The sequence below is a fragment of the Microcaecilia unicolor genome, chromosome 2, assembly GCF_901765095.1.
Source record: "Microcaecilia unicolor chromosome 2, aMicUni1.1, whole genome shotgun sequence".
NCBI lineage: Eukaryota > Metazoa > Chordata > Amphibia > Gymnophiona > Siphonopidae > Microcaecilia > Microcaecilia unicolor.
This window is the reverse complement of record NC_044032.1, coordinates 654349904-654367213: the sequence shown is the minus strand read 5'-3', so window position 1 is coordinate 654367213 and position 17310 is coordinate 654349904. Positions and strand designations below refer to the sequence as shown.

The following is a 17310-nucleotide window of genomic DNA, read 5'->3' as shown; positions in this document are numbered from 1 at the left end:
CCAGAAAGTAAATGGAGTAACGATTAATTGCCAATGATCCGCCCAAGGGACAGGAGAAAATTGCTCGAAGGACCAGAAATCTGCAGACAGTAGCTCTGACGGCCCCGGAATGTGATGCGGAAACGGCAATGAGATTCTAGGAAAACATATGACAAAGGATGAACAAACTTGAATGCATATCCTTCTCACCTGGGCCCACCTCTCTTGAAATGGTGCGAATCGAGCGCCACGAGCGAGGAGAGCCTGAACCCGCACCACATCATTGCTGAAAGCGGAAGAACTAACCGTTATGTGTGAGACAGCAGAAAGACACATAACAGCAGACTTATGCCAAAATTGTAAACTAGGTATAACTCCTGTAACTGTAACATTACAGTACCTAGGTGACCTGTTGAGGATAACTCCAAAGGAAACAGTATACAAAGAGAAACCATTTTGCTTATTCTATTTATTTATTTTATTTTTTTTGTTTTTTCATTAACTGAGGATGCCATGCAAAACATGCTTCAGAACAAACATTGGGCTGACATAGCATAAAACAAAAGGACATTTGAAATATTTTGGTTAGGAAGCTAGAAACATTAGCTCAGCCTACGGTTCCCAGAGAGGGCGAAAATAGAAGATGAATCACCTAATGCCGAGAGTGCTATGCCCAGAGCTGAATAACCTGTCAGGTCCTGAGCACTGCTGCCCACTTGATTATATGCCTCATAAGCGTCCCACACAAGAGGCTTAGGAAGGGTAAAACCGCCCCAGCTAGCAGCTCCATTTTTAAACACCAAGCATGAGGCTTTCTGCAACAGACATCTCTCTCTCACTAGGTTCAGCTCTTAGCCTTTCCAACATAAACAGATTCAAAATGGCGGCGTTTCCCGCCGAAATCGGCACAGAGAGAAAGACGCGACCGGCGGTAAAATAACGAAATCGGACACCCCTCCGACGGCGCTGCCGAAACATCGATACCAGTAGCCTGCTACTGCTTTTAGAGGTGAAGGAACATCGGCACACATAGCTGCCCCTAAATCCCGTCGCTGAGACCAAAAAGACACGGAGCTCCCAGACATTGCAAAAAACAATTAAAATAGAAAACAGCTAATCAGCCAACAGCTGATCGCTACGGAGCTGCCCTGCTCGTTTTTACAGCCCAGAAATGGCTCTGCCAAGACAGCAGACCGGGAGGCTTTCTTTTTTTTTTAAACTGAGTAGCTGCCTCTCCCTGCCTCTACAGTTCTTACAACGAAGAGCTGAAGGAAAACGCACATCAGTCAAACTGTTCCTGACAACAGTCTGCAATGGAAAGCATCAGAATTTACCAAAGAATGCTTTTACTTCACGGAGGAACAGGAGGGAGGGACTCAACCACCCGAGTGTGGCACCCCCAGGGCAAACAGAGGCCCCCACGGACCTCAGCCCCTACCAAGCAGGTTTGTTTGGTTTTTTTTAAAGATGCACAGAAATAACCTGAACCTTTCAGTAGAAAATAACATTAATAAGAATTAATAAGAAAGAATAGACAAAAAGGAATGAGACTGAAGGACTCACCACCTTACACCTGCTGGAGACTGAGATTACTGGACCTTTCTCTAGCTGGCAAGGGCTCTTATTGGCTGGCTAGAGAGCCACAGTTTTTTTTCTCAGTCTCCACCTGCTGGAAGGCATACACAACCCATCAGTCACATTCTGGGCCGGTCCGGAGCAACGCTAAGGAAATGCCCAGTGCTTTCTACTAGCAGAAGATTGTACAACTCTCAAATACATACATTTGACGACAGTGCTCTGTTCTGGAAAAGATACAAGAACTCTTGATATGTGAAGTCATCACAAGCATGCTAGTTAGAAATCTTAAACCTATCTAAAATAGATTACTACATTAAAATACAAGTTAATTTACAGTGCAAAAACAATAGCAACTCCTTCAAACTCAAACCTAAAGTCAAATTAAATTCTTTCAGCACAATACCTGCTTTTACAGTTTCTTTCAAATCCAGGTCCATTCGTTGCATTTGTACAAACTGATGTAAGGCAGATATTGGGTTCAGATCTCCACGCCGATATTTTATTAAGAATTCCCTTGGTATTTTCTTTGGAAGAAGTGCAGCAGTCAGAGGTGGTGTAACAACTTTTGACAATAATGGCTCTGAAAACTGACCTAAAACAAAATGGTTTAAACATGATCTAACTAACAAGAAAAAGTATTTTTAATGCAAACACGCTGTCAGAACTAAAGCAGGAAACACATTTCTTAAACACTTCTTTCTAAAAAAAAAAACAAGGATCTTTCCAAAAGCCCCAAACTGAGTTTACATAGAAAAAAGTATTTCTAAACAATTATATAACGAAAAGAAACAAAGAAACTTACCTGTAGTAAGTAATACAGGCACCAGGTATTGTGAGGACAGTAGGTCATTCATTCTCGCATGTGGGTGATGTCATCCATGTTGCCCGGTGCACAGCATTATAAGCTAAAAATAGCTTTAAGAGCATGAGCTGTATAGAGAGAGGTGTGACCAGCAGAAGAAAGGAGGTGTTTATGCCCCTTTATAAGTCCTTGGTAAAGCCCTACCTGGAGTATTGTGTTCAGTTTTGGAGGCTGCATCTTGCTAAGGATGTAAAAAGAATTGAAGCGGTGCAAAGAAAAGCTACAAAAATGGTATGGGATTTGCGTTACAAGATGTACGAGGAGAGACTTGCTGACCTGAACATGTATACCCTGGAGGAAAGGAGAAACAGGGGTGATATGATACAGACGTTCAAATATTTGAAAGGTATTAATCCGCAAACTAACCTTTTCCGGAGATGGGAAGGCGGTAGAATTAGAGGACATGAAATGAGATTGAAGGGGGGGCAGACTCAAGAAAAATGTCAGGGAGTATTTTTTCATGGAGAGAGTGGTGGATACTTGGAATGCCCTCCCACGGGAGGTGGTGGAGATGAAAACGGTAACGGAATTCAAAAATGCATGGGATAAACATAAAGGAATCCTGTTCAGAAGGAACGGATCCTCAGAAGCTTAGCGGAGATTGGGTAGCAGAGCCGTTGGTGGGAGGTGGGGCTAGTGCTGGGCAGACTTCTACGGTCTGTGCCTGAAAATGGCAGATACAAATCAAAGTCAGGTACACACATAAGTTTACCTTGTTGGGCAGACTGGATGGACCGTACAGGTCTTTCTCTGCCATCAACTACTATATGCACGAGTGCCTTCCCGACTGCAACTAAAGAACAGGACAAGCAGTACACATGAAAACAACTCCTAGGGGAGATGGGAGGCTATGTGAGAATGCATGGCCTGCTGTCCTTGGAGAATACCTGCAACAGGTAAGTATCTTTGCTTCTGCTAGTCACACCTCTCTCTATACAGCCTAGCAACCTTCTAGTTACGGCCACCGCCTTGTCACATGGTTTCATCGCCTTCAGATCCTCAGGTGATAGTATCTGAGGATCTGAAGGCGATGAAACCGTGTGACAAGGCGGTGGCGGTAACTAGAAGTTTGCTAGGCTGTATAGAGAGAGGTGTGACCAGCAGAAGAAGGGAAAATTAGGTTCTTACCTTGGTAATTTTCTTTCCTTTAGTCATAGCAGATGAAGCCATTACGTATGGGTTGTGTCCATCAACCAGCAGGGGGAGATAGAGAGCACTCAACTTTTCACAGTGCCTCATGGCCAGCCAGCTCCACTGCCTCTTCAGTATTTGAAGCTTCCAAAGCAGTATGGCAAACCACAATGGGAATAACATGAACTTTCCTCACAGCGAACGATGGCCCTTAACAAGGGCATGAACTCAAAAGGAGGGAATGAACACATCCTCCTGGAGGGAATAAACTCGTCCTCCTCATTGTATAACTGGAGGGGATACACGCAACCTCCTGGAGGGAATAAACTCATCCTCCAAAACATAAACTGGAGAAAATGGACTCATCCTTCTATAAGTGAACATGAATCCTGAAGACTGTTTTCCAACTTTCTCCCAAGGAAGAAACTTCAGGAAACAAGAACAGAACCTGAAACAGATTCACAGCATAAAGACAATCATATAGGGAGGGCTCATGGCTTCATCTGCTATGACTAAAGGAAAGAAAATTACCAAGGTAAGAACCTAATTTTCTCTTCCTTGTCATCAAGCAGATGAAGCCATTACATATGGGATGTAACAAAGCAATCCCTATATAGGTTGGGAACAGGTCACACCACACGCCAGCACTTGTGCTCCAAAACACGCATCCCTCCTAGCAGCCACATTCAGCCTGTAATGTCGGGCAAAAGAGAGCTTAGAAACCCATGTTGCTGCACTGCATACCTCTTGACGAGAGAGTGCTCCAGTTTCAGCCCAAGAGGAAGAAATCGCTCTGGTAGAATGCACCTTAAAGGCTACAGGCAGAGACCGGCCGGCAAGCAGATAAGCTGAAAAGATAGTTTCTTTGAGCCAGCGGGCAATAGTGGCTTTAGACGCTGGAGACCCTCTGCGAGGACCTGATAGCAAAACAAACAGATGATCATAGATCCTGAAAGAGATAGTAACTCGCAGATACTGCAGCAGAGTCCTGCGCACATCCAACAGGTGCAACTGCCCAAAAGATTCTGAAAATCCTCCTTATCAAAGGAGGGCAAGAAAATAGGCTGGTTTAGGTGAAACGCTGAAACCACACGGTCCGAACCGTGACCCCGGACTCTGAGAATTGCAGAAATGGGTCTCTACAGGACAGCGCCTGGAGCTCTGACACCCGTCTCGCCGAAGTAATGGCCACAAGAAAAACGGCCTTTAGTGTCAAATCTTTCTCCGATGCTCGCCGAAGCGGCTCAAAAGGAGAAGCCTGCAGGGCCTTCAAAACTAGCCCCAGGTTCCAAGCTGGACAGGGTGCTCGCACGGAAGGCCGGAGCCGAAGCACCCCACTAAGAAACCGTGCCACATCTGGATGAGCAGCTAAAGACACGCCTTCAACCTTACCACGAAGGGTGGCCAACGCTGCCACTTGCACCCACAGGGAATTATAGGCCAAGCCTATTTGTACACCATCCTGCAAAAAGTCCAGAATCGGCGAGACAGGAGCCCGCATGGGTGTGATCGCTTTTGAAGCACACCAAGACTCAAACTGGCGCCAAATCCTGGCATAAGCCACGGAAGTGGAATGCTTGCGGGCCTGCATGAGAGTGGAAATGACTCTGTTTGAATAGCCTTTGTCCCTCAATTGCGCCCTCTCAATCGCCATGCCATAAGACCAAAGCGGCAGGCATCCTCCATGGCTACCGGGCCCTATGACAACAGGTTCGGTACCAGAGGTAAAGGAAGGGGAGCCTCCACTAACATCTGTCGGAGGTCCGCATACCAAGGCCTCCTGGGCCAATCAGGACCACTTCTCCTGGGTGCAGCCGAGGAGGGAACACATATAGTAGGCCCGGAGGCCAGGGCTGAGTCAAGGCATCCAACCCTGCTGAGCGAGGATCTCTCCGTCTGCTGAAGCAGCACGGGACTTTGGCATTTGAACTTGTCGCCATAAGATCCATCACAGGCTTGCCCCATTTGGCACATATCTGCAGGAATACTTATCTGCTAGTTCCCATTCTGCTGGATCGATCTGATGCCTGCTTAGATAATCGGCTTCCACGTTGCTCTGACCTGCAATGTGAGCTGCCGACAGAAACTGAAGATGCAGCTCGGCCCAGTGGCAAATCTGTTCGGCCTGCACGGCCAGTGCTCTGCACTGAGTGCCGCCTTGTCGATTTATGTAGGCCACTGCTGTCGTGTTGTCCGACATCACTCTGACAGCCAATCCTTCCTGGGTCAATTGAAAGGCCAGAAGCGCCTGAAACACCGCTTTCAACTCCAGGCGGTTGATGGACCACTCCGACTCCTCGGATGTCCATAGACCCTGGGCATTCTTCCTCTTGCAATGTGCGCCCCAACCCTTCAGGCTGGCAGCTGTCACTACTAGACACCAATCGGGGAGCGCCAGCGGCATTCCTCGCCGCAGCATGCTTTCTGAGAGCCACCATTCCATGCTGAGTCGGGCCGCAGGGAGCCAAGAAAGTCTGCATTGATAATCCTGAGAAACTGGAGACCATCTTTGAAGTAAAGAATACTGTAGAGGTCTCAGGTGCGCTCTCGCCCAGGGCACCACTTCCAATGTGGCTGTCATCGATCCCAGCAGCTGGACAATGTCCCAAGCTTGCGGGCGGGGCATCCTCAGGAGCAGACGGACCTGATTCTGAAGCTTGCACCGCCTTAGCTCGGGTAGGTATACATAGCCCGAGTCTGTGTCGAACCTGGCCCTCAAATATTCTAGAGACTGCGAGGGGGTCAGGTGACTTTTGGCCATATTGACAACCCAGCCTAGAGATTGAAGTACTGAGACCACTCTGGCTGTAGCTTGATGACTCTCTGTAGCAGAGTCCGCTCTGATGAGCCAGTCGTCTAGGTACGGGTGAACCCGGATACCTTCTCGCCTGAGCAAAGCAGCTACTACCACCATTACCTTCGAAAAGGTTCGGGGAGCTGTGGAGAGGCCAAAAGGCAAGGCCCGGAACTGGAAATGTTTTCCCAACACCGCAAACCTCAGAAACTTCTGGTGCGGGGGCCAAATTATGGTGCGGGGGCCAAATTAGTATGTGCAAGTAAGCTTCTTTCAGGTCTAGAGACGTGAGAAACTCTCCTGGCTGTACCGCAGCAGTGACGGAGCGCAGGGTTTCCATGTGGAAATGCCACACTCTCAGGGACTTGTTTAATTCTTTTAAGTCCAGAATAGGGCGAAAAGACCCACCTTTTCGCGGCACCACAAAGTAGATGGAGTATCGGCTGTAGCCGTGTTCGGCGGGAGGTACCGGGGACACGGCCCCTAACTGAATCAGGCCTTGCAAAGTCTCCTCTACCGCCGCCCATTTGGCGGCAGAACCGCATTGGGACTTCACAAACACGTCTCTTACTGGGGTGTTGAATTCTATTCTGTAGCCATCTCTGATCAGGTCCAGAACCCACTGATCTGAGGAAATATTGGCCCACTCCTCGGCAAAGAGGGAAAGACGTCCTCCGATGACAGAAAGCGAGGAGGGGGCCGGCGCACCATCATTGAGAGGGTCGTCCCTGAACTCCAGGCCTAGAGCCGGTGGCTGCGGAACGCTTGTCCGAGCGAAAGGAGTTCCTCTGCTGAAAAACGGGCACGAGAAGTGAACCCAGCAGAATGCCCCAGGCGGTACCTTCTAGCTTCACGGAAGCTGCTACTACTACTATTTAGCATTTCTATAGCGCTACAAGGCATACGCAGCGCTGCACAAACATAGAAGAAAGACAGTCCCTGCTCAAAGAGCTTACAATCTAATAGACAAAAAATAAATAAAATAAGCAAATCAAATCAATTAATGTGAACGGGAAGGAAGAGAGGAGGGTAGGTGGAGGCGAGTGGTTACAGGTGGTTACGAGTCAAAAGCAATGTTAAAGAGGTGGCCTTTCAGTCTAGATTTAAAGGTGGCCAAGGATGGGGCAAGACGTAGGGGCTCAGGAAGTTTATTCCAGGCATAGGGTGCAGCGAGACAGAAGGTGCGAAGTCTGGAGTTGGCAGTAGGGGAGAAGGGAACAGATAAGAGGGATTTATCCATGGAGCGGAGTGCACGGGAAGGGGTGTAGGGAAGGACGAGTGTGGAGAGATACTGGGGAGCAGCAGAGTGAGTACATTTATAGGTTAGTAAAAGAAGTTTGAACAGGATGCAAAAAGAGATAGGGAGCCAGTGAAGGGTCTTGAGGAGAGGGGTAGTATGAGTAAAGCGACCCTGGCGGAAGACGAGACGGGCAGCAGAGTTTTGAACTGACTGGAGAGGGGAGAGGTGACTAAGTGGGAGTCCAGCAAGAAGCAGATTGCAGTAGTCTAAACGAGAGGTGACAAGGGTGTGGATGAGGGTTTTGGTAGAGTGCTCGGAAAGAAAGGGGCGGATTTTACGAATGTGTAAAGAAAGAAACGACAGGTCTTGGCAATCTGCTGGATATGAGCAGAGAAGGAGAGAGAAGAGTCAAAGATGACCCCAAGGTTTCGAGCTGAGGAGACAGGGAGAATGAGAGAGCCATCAACAGAAATAGAAAACGGGGGGAGCGGGGAGGTGGGTTTGGTGGGGAAAATGAGAAGCTCGGTTTTGGTCATATTTAATTTCAGGTGGCGCTGAGACATCCAGGCAGCAATGTCAGACAAGCACGCTGAAACTTTGGTTTGGATGCAAGATGAGATATCAGGGGTAGAAAGGTAGATTTGGGAGTCATCAGCATAGAGATGGTAGGAAAAGCCATGGGATGAGATTAATGAACCAAGGGAAGAAGTGTAGATAGAAAAGAGGAGGGGACCAAGAACAGAACCCTGAGGTACGCCGACAGGCAGAGGGATACAAGTAGAAGAGGATCCACCAGAGTGAACACTAAAGGTGCGGAGGGAGAGGTAGGAAGAGAACCAGGAAAGGACAGAACCCTGGAATCCAAGTGAGGACAGGGTATCGAGAAGTATGCTGTGATCGACAGTGTCAAAAGCAGCGGAAAGATCAAGAAGAATGAGGATGGAATATTGACCTCTGGATTTAGCCAGTAATAGGTCATTGGAGACTTTAGTAAGCGCAGTTTCGGTTGAGTGGAGAGGGCAAAAACCAGATTGTAGTGGGTCAAGAATAGCATGTGAGGAGAGAAAATCAAGGCAGCGGCGGTGAACAGCACGCTCAAGTAATTTGGAGAGAAAAGGAAGGCGGGAGATGGGTCGGTAATTAGAGGGACAAGTAGGGTCGAGTGAAGGCTTCTTAAGGAGAGGTGTGACCACAGCATGTTTAAAGGCAGCAGGGACAGTCACAGTGGAAAGTGAGAGGTTGAGAATGTGACAGATAAAAGGAATAAGAGCAGGAGAGATGGCATTAAGAAGGTGGGTGGGAATGGGATCAGAAGAACAGGTGGTACATTTTGAGGAAGAAAGGAGAAGTGTAGATTCCTCAATAGTAACTTCAGGAAAGGAGGAAAGGGAATGAGGGGAAGGAGAGAGAGGGGAATGGACTAGTGGAGGGAAGAGGTGGTGAGGTAGAGAAAGCAAGGTTTATCTTTTGAACCTTGTTGTGAAAGAATTCAGCAAGGGTCTGAGGAGATAATGAAGGGGGAGTTGGGGGAGGGGGCACCTTGAGGAGAGAGTTCAATGTGGTGAACAGAAGTCGAAGATTAGAGCCAAGAGAGTTGGTCAGTTGGATATAATAATCCTGTTTGGCACGTAAAACAGCAGATTGGAAGGAGGTCAGCATGAACTTAAAGTGTAAGAAATCAGCAAGGGCCCGAGATTTCCGCCAGAGGCGTTCGGCGGAGCGGGTACAGGAACATAGGTAGCGGATATTAGAAGTCAGCCAAGGTTGGGGTTTTGTACGCCTTACAGGGCGGGTCATCAAAGGTGCAAGAGTGTCTAAGGCAGAGGATAGAGTATTGTTGTAAGAAGAAACAGCCTCGTTGACAGACGTGGATGGTGCCACAGTAGAGAGGAGGTTTGAAACATGGGAGGATAGAGATGAAGGGTCAATATCGTGAAGATTCCTAGATAAATTAGATAAGATAGGACGGGACTGGGAGGGTGGAAGTGTGAAAGTTATAAGATGGTGATCAGAGGAGGGAAGATCAGAGGCAAGGAAACTAGGGGGTGAACAGCTGGAGGAGAAAATGAGATCAAGACAGTGACCATTTTGATGAGTGGGGGAGGTGGAGCATAGTTGGAGATTAAAGGAAAACGTTAAAGCGAGTAACTTGGAAATATAAGAGTTGGAAGGATCATTAGCAGGAATATTAAAGTCACCAAGGATGAGAGAGGGGGAGGCAGGATCATGGAAGAAGGCAAGCCAGGCATCAAAGTCACTGAGAAAGGATGAAAGGGACTTACCAGGAGGACAATAAATGACCGCTATTCGAAGAGGCAGAGGAGAGAAAAGGCGGATAGAGTGGACTTCAAAGGAGGAAAAACAGTGAGATTGAGGTGGAAGAAGGGGTTGAAATCTGACACAAGGGTAGGATCCCATACCTCCCTGCTCGTTTACATAAAAGAAGACCTTGACTACTGCAACTTACTCCTCACCGGCCTCCCACTTAGTCACCTATCCCCCCTTCAATCTGTTCAGAACTCTGCTGCACATCTTATATTCCGCCTGAACCGATATACTCATATCCCCCTCTCCTCAGGTCACTTCACTGGCTTCCAATCAGATACCGCATTCAGTTCAAGCTTCTCTTTCTTACCTACAAATGCACTCAGTCTGCTGCCCCTCACTACCTCATCTCCCCTTACGTTCACGCCCGAAACCTCCGTTCACAGGACAAATCCCTCCTCTCATTACCCTTCTCCACCACTGCCAACTCCAGGCTCCGCTCATTCTGCCTCGCCTCACCCTATGCTTGGAACAACCTTCCCGAGGCCATACGCCAAGCCCCCTCCCTGCCCATCTTCAAGTCTTTGCTTAAAGCCCACCTCTTCAATGCTGTGTTCGGCACCTAACTCTTACCGTTCAGGAAATCCAGACTGCCCCAATTTGACTGCCCCTATCGGACTGACTGTTCACGTGTCCTTTAGATTGTAAGCTCTTTGAGCAAGGACTGTCCTATGTTAAAATTGTACAGCGCTTTAGAAATGTTAAGTAGTAGTAGTAGTAACATAAGGATAGCCATACTGGGTCAGACCAATGGTCCACCTAGCCCAGTATCCTGTTTCCAGCAGTTGCCAATCCAAGTCACAAGTACCTGGCAGAAACCCAATTGGTAGCAACATTCCATGCTACCAATCTCAGGGCAAGCAGTGTCTCCCCCCTCCCCACCCCCCCCCCCCCCCCCCATGTACATCAACAACAGACTATGGACTTTCCCTCCAGGAACTTGTCCAAACCTTTTTTAAACCCTGATACTATAACCACTTTTACCACATCCTCCAGCAATGAGTTCCAGAGCTTACCTATTGTTTGAGTGACAAAATATTTCCTCCCATTTGTTTTAAAAGTATTTCCATGCAATTTTGAGTGTTCTCTGGTCTTTGCACCTTTTTGAATGAGTACAAAGGATTCACCTCCACTCACTCCGGATTCTGTAGATCTCAATCATTTCCCCCCTCAGCTGTCTTTTCCAAACTGAAGAGGGGGGGGGGGGAAGGGACTTGATATACCGCCTTTCTGAGGTCTTTGCAACTACATTCAAAGCGGCTTACATATATTCAGGCACTTATTTTGTACTACTACTAAACATTTCTAGAGCGCTACTAGGGTTACGCAGCGCTGTACAAATGGAGGGTTAAGTGACTTGCCCAGAGTCGCAAGAGGCTGCAGTGGGAATCAAACTCAGTTCCCCAGGATCAAAGTCCACTGCGCTAACCACTAGGCTACTCCTCCACTCCTAACCTCTTTAGTCTTTCCTCATACGGGAGCAGTACCATCTCCTCTTTCATTTTGGTTGCTCTTCTTTAAACCTTTTCTAATTCCGCTATATCTTTTTGAGATACAGCAACCAGAACTGAATGCAATACTCAAGGTGAAGTCACACCATGGAGTGATGATACAGAGGCATAATATTTTGCATCCCTCTCATATGCTTAGCATTTCGCTTGCTTTTTTGGCTGCCGCACACTGTTACTTGTATCAAAATAATTTGGTTCCCAAAACGATCTCTGAAAGTCTTTAGAATGTTCCAAATTGATCGAAGTTCTAGAAGATTGATATGAAAAGCGACTGACTGGGAGGCCAAGTACCCCGAATGTGAAATCCACCTACATGAGCTCCCCAGTCTAAGTAGGATGCATCTGTAGTCACAATTTTGTGTGGAGGTGGAATAGAGTCCCCCAGAGTCAAATTGGTCCAAATTAACCACCAGCGGAGAGACTGAGCTGTGGCATAACCACGATAACATCTGCTAGGTTCCCAGTGGCCCGATGTCAAGAAGCAAAAGTCCACTTGGGCTCTCCTGAAATGAAGACGTGCCATAGAAGTAACATGTACGGTGGAGGCAATGTGGCTCAGCAAACTCAACATCTGCCGACCTGTAACCTGCTGGCTGCTGCAAACCTGGCTGGCAATTGCAATAAGGGCAGGTGTCCGATATTTGGGAAGAAAGCCTCAAGCTTGCACTGTTGTCTAGCAGAGCTCCTACATACTCCAATGGATAAATGGGCTAGACACAGGGCTTGGGATAATCTATTTCAAACCCTTAGCAACTCCAACATCTCTTGGGAAAATCCACTGCTTATTTCTGGGATCTTGCCAGGTACTTGTGACCTGGATTGGTCAATGTTGGAAACAGGATACTGGGCTTGATGAACCTTCGGTCTGTCCCAGTATGGCATGTACTTATGACCAGTCAATCATGAAGGTAAGGAAGCTACTACTACTACTACTACTTAGCATTTCTATAGCGCTACTAGGGTTACGCAGCGCTGTACAAGTTAAAACATGGGGAAAGGACAGTCCCTGCTCAAGAGAGCTTACAATCTAAAGGTAACAAACTATGTAGTCAGTGTATGGAAGCACATGTACCAGTCTGCCTTCAAGGTAAAAGTACTTAAGATGGCAGAGATTCAGTGGCTCGAAAGGAGCTTCCATCAGCTGGATGAGAATGACATTCAGGACCATGACACAAATGGCGGTTTGATAGTTGGCTTTGACAAAAGCAAACCTCGCACAAAGTGAACAACAAGAGACTGTCCAGAGATGGACTTACCCTCCATTAGTGATAAGCACTAATTGCACTGAGATGAACCCTTACGTAGTTGGTCTTAAGATCAGACTCGGAAAGATGTAGAAGGAAACTAAGCAGGATCTGTGTAGGGCAAGAAAAAGGAGGGGCTTTGTGATTCATTTGAATGGCAAAGAGATCCACTGAGAGGGTGTCCCACGCTTGAAAGATCTTGCAGGTAACACCCATGTTGAGAGGCCAGTCGTGCAGTTGCACAACCCTGCTCAGCCTATTGGCCAGACTGTTTTTGCCTGCCAGATAAGTGGCTCGAAGGAACATGCCATGCCAGAGAGCACAGCACCACATCCGGATGGCCTCCTGACACACGGGGCGTGTTCTGATGCCCCCTGCTTGTTGGTGTAATACATGACAACCTGAATGTCTGTTTAAATGAGCACAATTTGGCGAGACAGCCTATCTCTAAAAGCCTTTAGAGCGTTCCATATCACCCGGAGCTGCTGAAGATTGATCTGAAGATCTGTTTCCTGTGCAGTTCCTTAAGTTTGAAGCCCATCCACATAAACTCCCCAACCCAGAAGAGATGCATCCGTCGACAGCACCTTTTGCGGCTGATGAATTTGGAATTGTCCCAGAATTCCCGTGACTTGACACCACAGAGAAGGCAAAGTCCATTGGGCTAACCTCATGTGAAGGCGTGTAATGGGTGCTAAGTATGGGAAAATTAGGTTCTTACCTTGGTAATTTTCTTTCCTTTAGTCATAGCAGATGAAGCCATTACGAATGGGTTGTGTCCATCAACCAGCAGGGGGAGATAGAGAGCACTCAAAAACCATAATAGCTCTTGGCCAGCTAGCTCCACTGCCTCTTCAGTATTTGAAGCTTCCAAAGCAGTATACAGACCGCAATGGGAATAACATTCCTCACAGCGAACGATGGCCCCATAACAGGAGCATTAACTCAAAAGGAGGGAATGAACTCATCTTCCTGTAACTGAAAGGAGGGAATGAACTCATCCTCCAGTAACTCAAAGGAGGGAATTAACTCATCCTCCTGTACTTGAACATGAATCCTGAAGACTGTTTTCCAACTTTCTCCCAAGGAAGGACTAAATCTTCAGGAAAGAAACTGAACATCAAATAGAGTCACATCAGCACACAATCAGACAGGGAGGGCTCATGGCTTCATTTGCTATGACTAAAGGAAAGAAAATTACCAAGGTAAGAACCTAATTTTCCCTTCCTTGTCATCAAGCAGATGAAGCCATTACGAATGGGATGTAACAAAGCAATCCCTAGACAGGGTGGGAACAAGCCACACCACGCACTAACACTTGAGCTCCAAAGCGCAAATCCCTCCTAGCAGCCACATCCAACCTGTAATATCGGGCAAATGAGAGTTTAGAAGCCCATGTTGCTGCACTGCATATCTCATGAAGAGAGAGTGCTCCAGTTTCAGCCCAAGAGGAAGAAATCGCTCTTGTAGAATGCACCTTAAAGGCTACAGGCGGAGACCGGCCGGCTAGCAGATAAGCTGAGAAGATAGCTTCTTAGAGCCAGCGGGCAATAGTGGCTTTAGACGCTGGAGACCCTCTGCGAGGACCTGATAACAATACAAAAGGATGATCAGAGGTTCTGAAAGAATTTGTAACTCGCAGATACTGCAGTTGCACCTGCGCACATCCAAAAGGTGCAACTGCCCAAAATATTCAGGAAACACCTCCCTATCAAAGGAGGGTAGAAAAATAGGTTGGTTTAGGTGAAACGCTGAAACCACCTTAGGCATTAAGGAAGACACGGTAGGCACCGTGACCCCGGACTCTGAGAATTGCAGAAATGGGTCTCAACAGGACAGTGCCTGGAGTTCTGACACCTGTCTCGCCGAAGTAATGGCCACTAAAATGACGGCCTTTAGGGTGAGATCTTTCTCAGAAGCATGCCGCAGCAGCTCAAAAGGAGAACCCTGAAGAGCTTTTAAAACCAGCACCAGGTTCCAAGCTGGACCAGGTGCCCGCACGGGAGGACGGAGCCGAAGTACCCCTCTAAGAAACCGTGCAACATCTGGATGTGCAGCTAAAGACACGCCTTCAACCTTACCACGAAGGGAGGCTAATGCTGCCACTTGCACCCGAAGGGAATTGTAGGCCAAGCCTTTTTGTACACCATCCTGCAAAAAGTCCAGAATCGGCGAGACTGGAGCCCGCATGGGTGTGATCGCCTTTGAAACACACCATGACTCAAACAGTCTCCAAATCCTGGCATAAGCCACAGAAGTGGACCGTTTGCGGGCCTGCAGGAGAGTGGAAATAACATTGTTAGACTAGTCTTTGTCTCTCAGTTGCGCCCTCTCAATAGCCATGCCGTAAGACCAAAGCGGCAGGCATCCTCCATGGTTACCGGGCCCAGTGACAACAGGTTCAGTACCAGATGCAACGGCCAGGGAGCCTCCACCAGCTTCCGCTGAAGGTCCGCATACCACGGACTCCTGGGCAAGTCCGGGGCGATGAGAACCACCTCTCCTGGATAAAGCCGAATCCGCAGGAGCACTCGCCCTATCAAAGGCCACGGAGGAAACACATACAGGAGGCCCATAGGCCAGGGTTGAGCCAAGGCATCCAACCCCGTCACACGAGGATCTCTCCGTGTGCTGTAAAAGCACAGGACTTTGGCATTTGCGCTTGAGGCCATAAGATCTGCTACGGGCGTCCCCCATTTGGCACAGATCTGCAGGAATACTTCGTCTGCAAGTTCCCACTCCGCTGGATCGATTTGATGCCTGCTTAGATAATTGGCTTGCACGTTCCTCTGATCTGCAATATGAGCTGCTGACAGAAACTGCAGATATAGCTCGGCCCAGTGGCAAATTTGTTCGGCCTGCGCGGCTAGAGCTCTGCACTGAGTGCCGCCTTGTCGTTTTATGTAGGCCACTGCTGTTGTGTTGTCCGACAGAACTCGGACAGCCAATCCTTCCAGGGACAATTGAAAGGCTAGTAGCGCATGAAATACCGCTTTCAACTCTAGGCGGTTGATGGACCACTCCAACTCGTCGGGTGTCCAGAGACCCTGGGCATGCTTCCCCTTGCAATGTGCGTCCCAACCCTGCACGCTGGCATCTGTCACCACTAGGTACCAATTGGGGAGCGCCAGCGACATTCCTTGCCACAACATGCTGTCTGAGAGCCACCACTCCATGCTGAGCTGGGCTGCAGGGAGCCACGTGAGTCTGCATTGATAATCCTGAGATACTGGAGACCATCGAAGAAGTAGGAATACTGCAGAGGTCTCAGGTGCGCTCTCGCCCAGGGCACCAATTCCAAGGTGGCCGACATCGATCCCAATAGTTGGACAATGTCCCAAGCTCACGGGCGGGGCATCCTCAGGAGCAGACGGACCTGATTCTGAAGCTTGCACCGCCTTTGCTCGGATAGGAATACATATCCCGAGTCTGTGTCGAACCGTGCCCCCAAATATTCTAGTGATTGCGAGGGGGTCAGGTGACTTTTGGCCATATTGACGACCCAGCCCAGAGACTGAAGTACTGAGACCACTCTGGCTGTAGCTTGATGACTCTCTGTAGCAGAGTCCGCTCTGATGAGCCAGTCGTCTAGGTACAGGTGAACCCGGATACCTTCTCGCCTGAGAAAAGCAGCTACAACACCATTACCTTGGAAAAGGTTCGGGAAGCTGTGGCGAGGCCCGAAACTGGAAATGTTTTCCCATCACCGCAAACTGCAGAAACTTCTGGTGCGGGTGCCAAACTGGAATGTGCAAGTAAGTTTCTTTCAGGTCCAGAGACTTGAGAAACTCTCCTGGCTGTACCGCCACAATGACGGAGCGCAGGGTTTCCATGTGAAAATGCCGCACCCTTAAGGACTTGTTTAGCTCTTTTAAGTCCAGGTTCGGGCGAAAAGACCCGCCTTTTCGTGGCACCACAAAGTAAATGGAGTAGCGGCCTAGACCTTGTTTGGCGGGAGGCACCGGGGTCACAGCCCCTATCTGGCAAAGACTGTGCAAAGTCTCCTCTACCACCGCCTGTTTGGCGGCAGAACCGCATCGGGACTCCACAAACAGGTGTCTTACCGGGGCATAGAATTCTATTCGGTAACCATCTCTGATCAGGTCCAGAACCCACTGATCTGAGGAAATCTTGGCCCACTCCTCGAAAAAGAGGGAAGGTCTTCCTCCTACTGCAGGAAACGAAAAGAGGGGGCCGGCGTACCATCATTGAGAGGGTCGCCCCTGAACTCCAGGCCTTGAGCCTGAGACTGCGGAACGTTTGTCCGAGCGAAAGGAGTTCCTCTGCTGAAAACGGCCACACAAAGTGAACCCAGCAGAACGCCCCGGGCGGTACCTTCTAGCTTCACGGAAGCGAGGTCTATAAGAGGAGTGAACCGCCTGACCCTTGGAGGAAAGGCGCGGCCTATCCTCGGGTAAGCGCTGAGGTTTGGAATCCCCCAGGTATTTCACAATCTTTTCCAACTCCTCACCAAACAGCAGAAGGCCTTGATAGGGCAACTTCACCAACCTTTGCTTAGAGGCCATGTCCGCCGCCCAATGTCGTAGCCAAAGAAGACAGTGAGCCGTCACTGCTACTGCCATTTGTTTAGCCGAAGCTCTGACAATATCATAAAGGGCGTCAGCCAAAAAGGACAGGGCCGACTC

The 17310-nt window shown here is 48.5% G+C and overlaps 1 protein-coding gene across 3 annotated transcripts in view; it reads right to left on the bottom strand.

Annotated features, from left to right (window-relative positions):
* The window catches only part of ADAD1 (adenosine deaminase domain containing 1), a 349421-nt gene that overhangs the window by 284453 nt on the left and 47658 nt on the right, over positions 1-17310 (bottom strand). For all 3 annotated transcript variants that reach the window (XM_030191773.1, XM_030191775.1, XM_030191774.1), the window contains exon 3: positions 1961-2149. In XM_030191773.1, coding sequence (XP_030047633.1) covers positions 1961-2149 — 189 coding nt within the window. The remainder of the gene's footprint in view (positions 1-1960; positions 2150-17310) is intronic.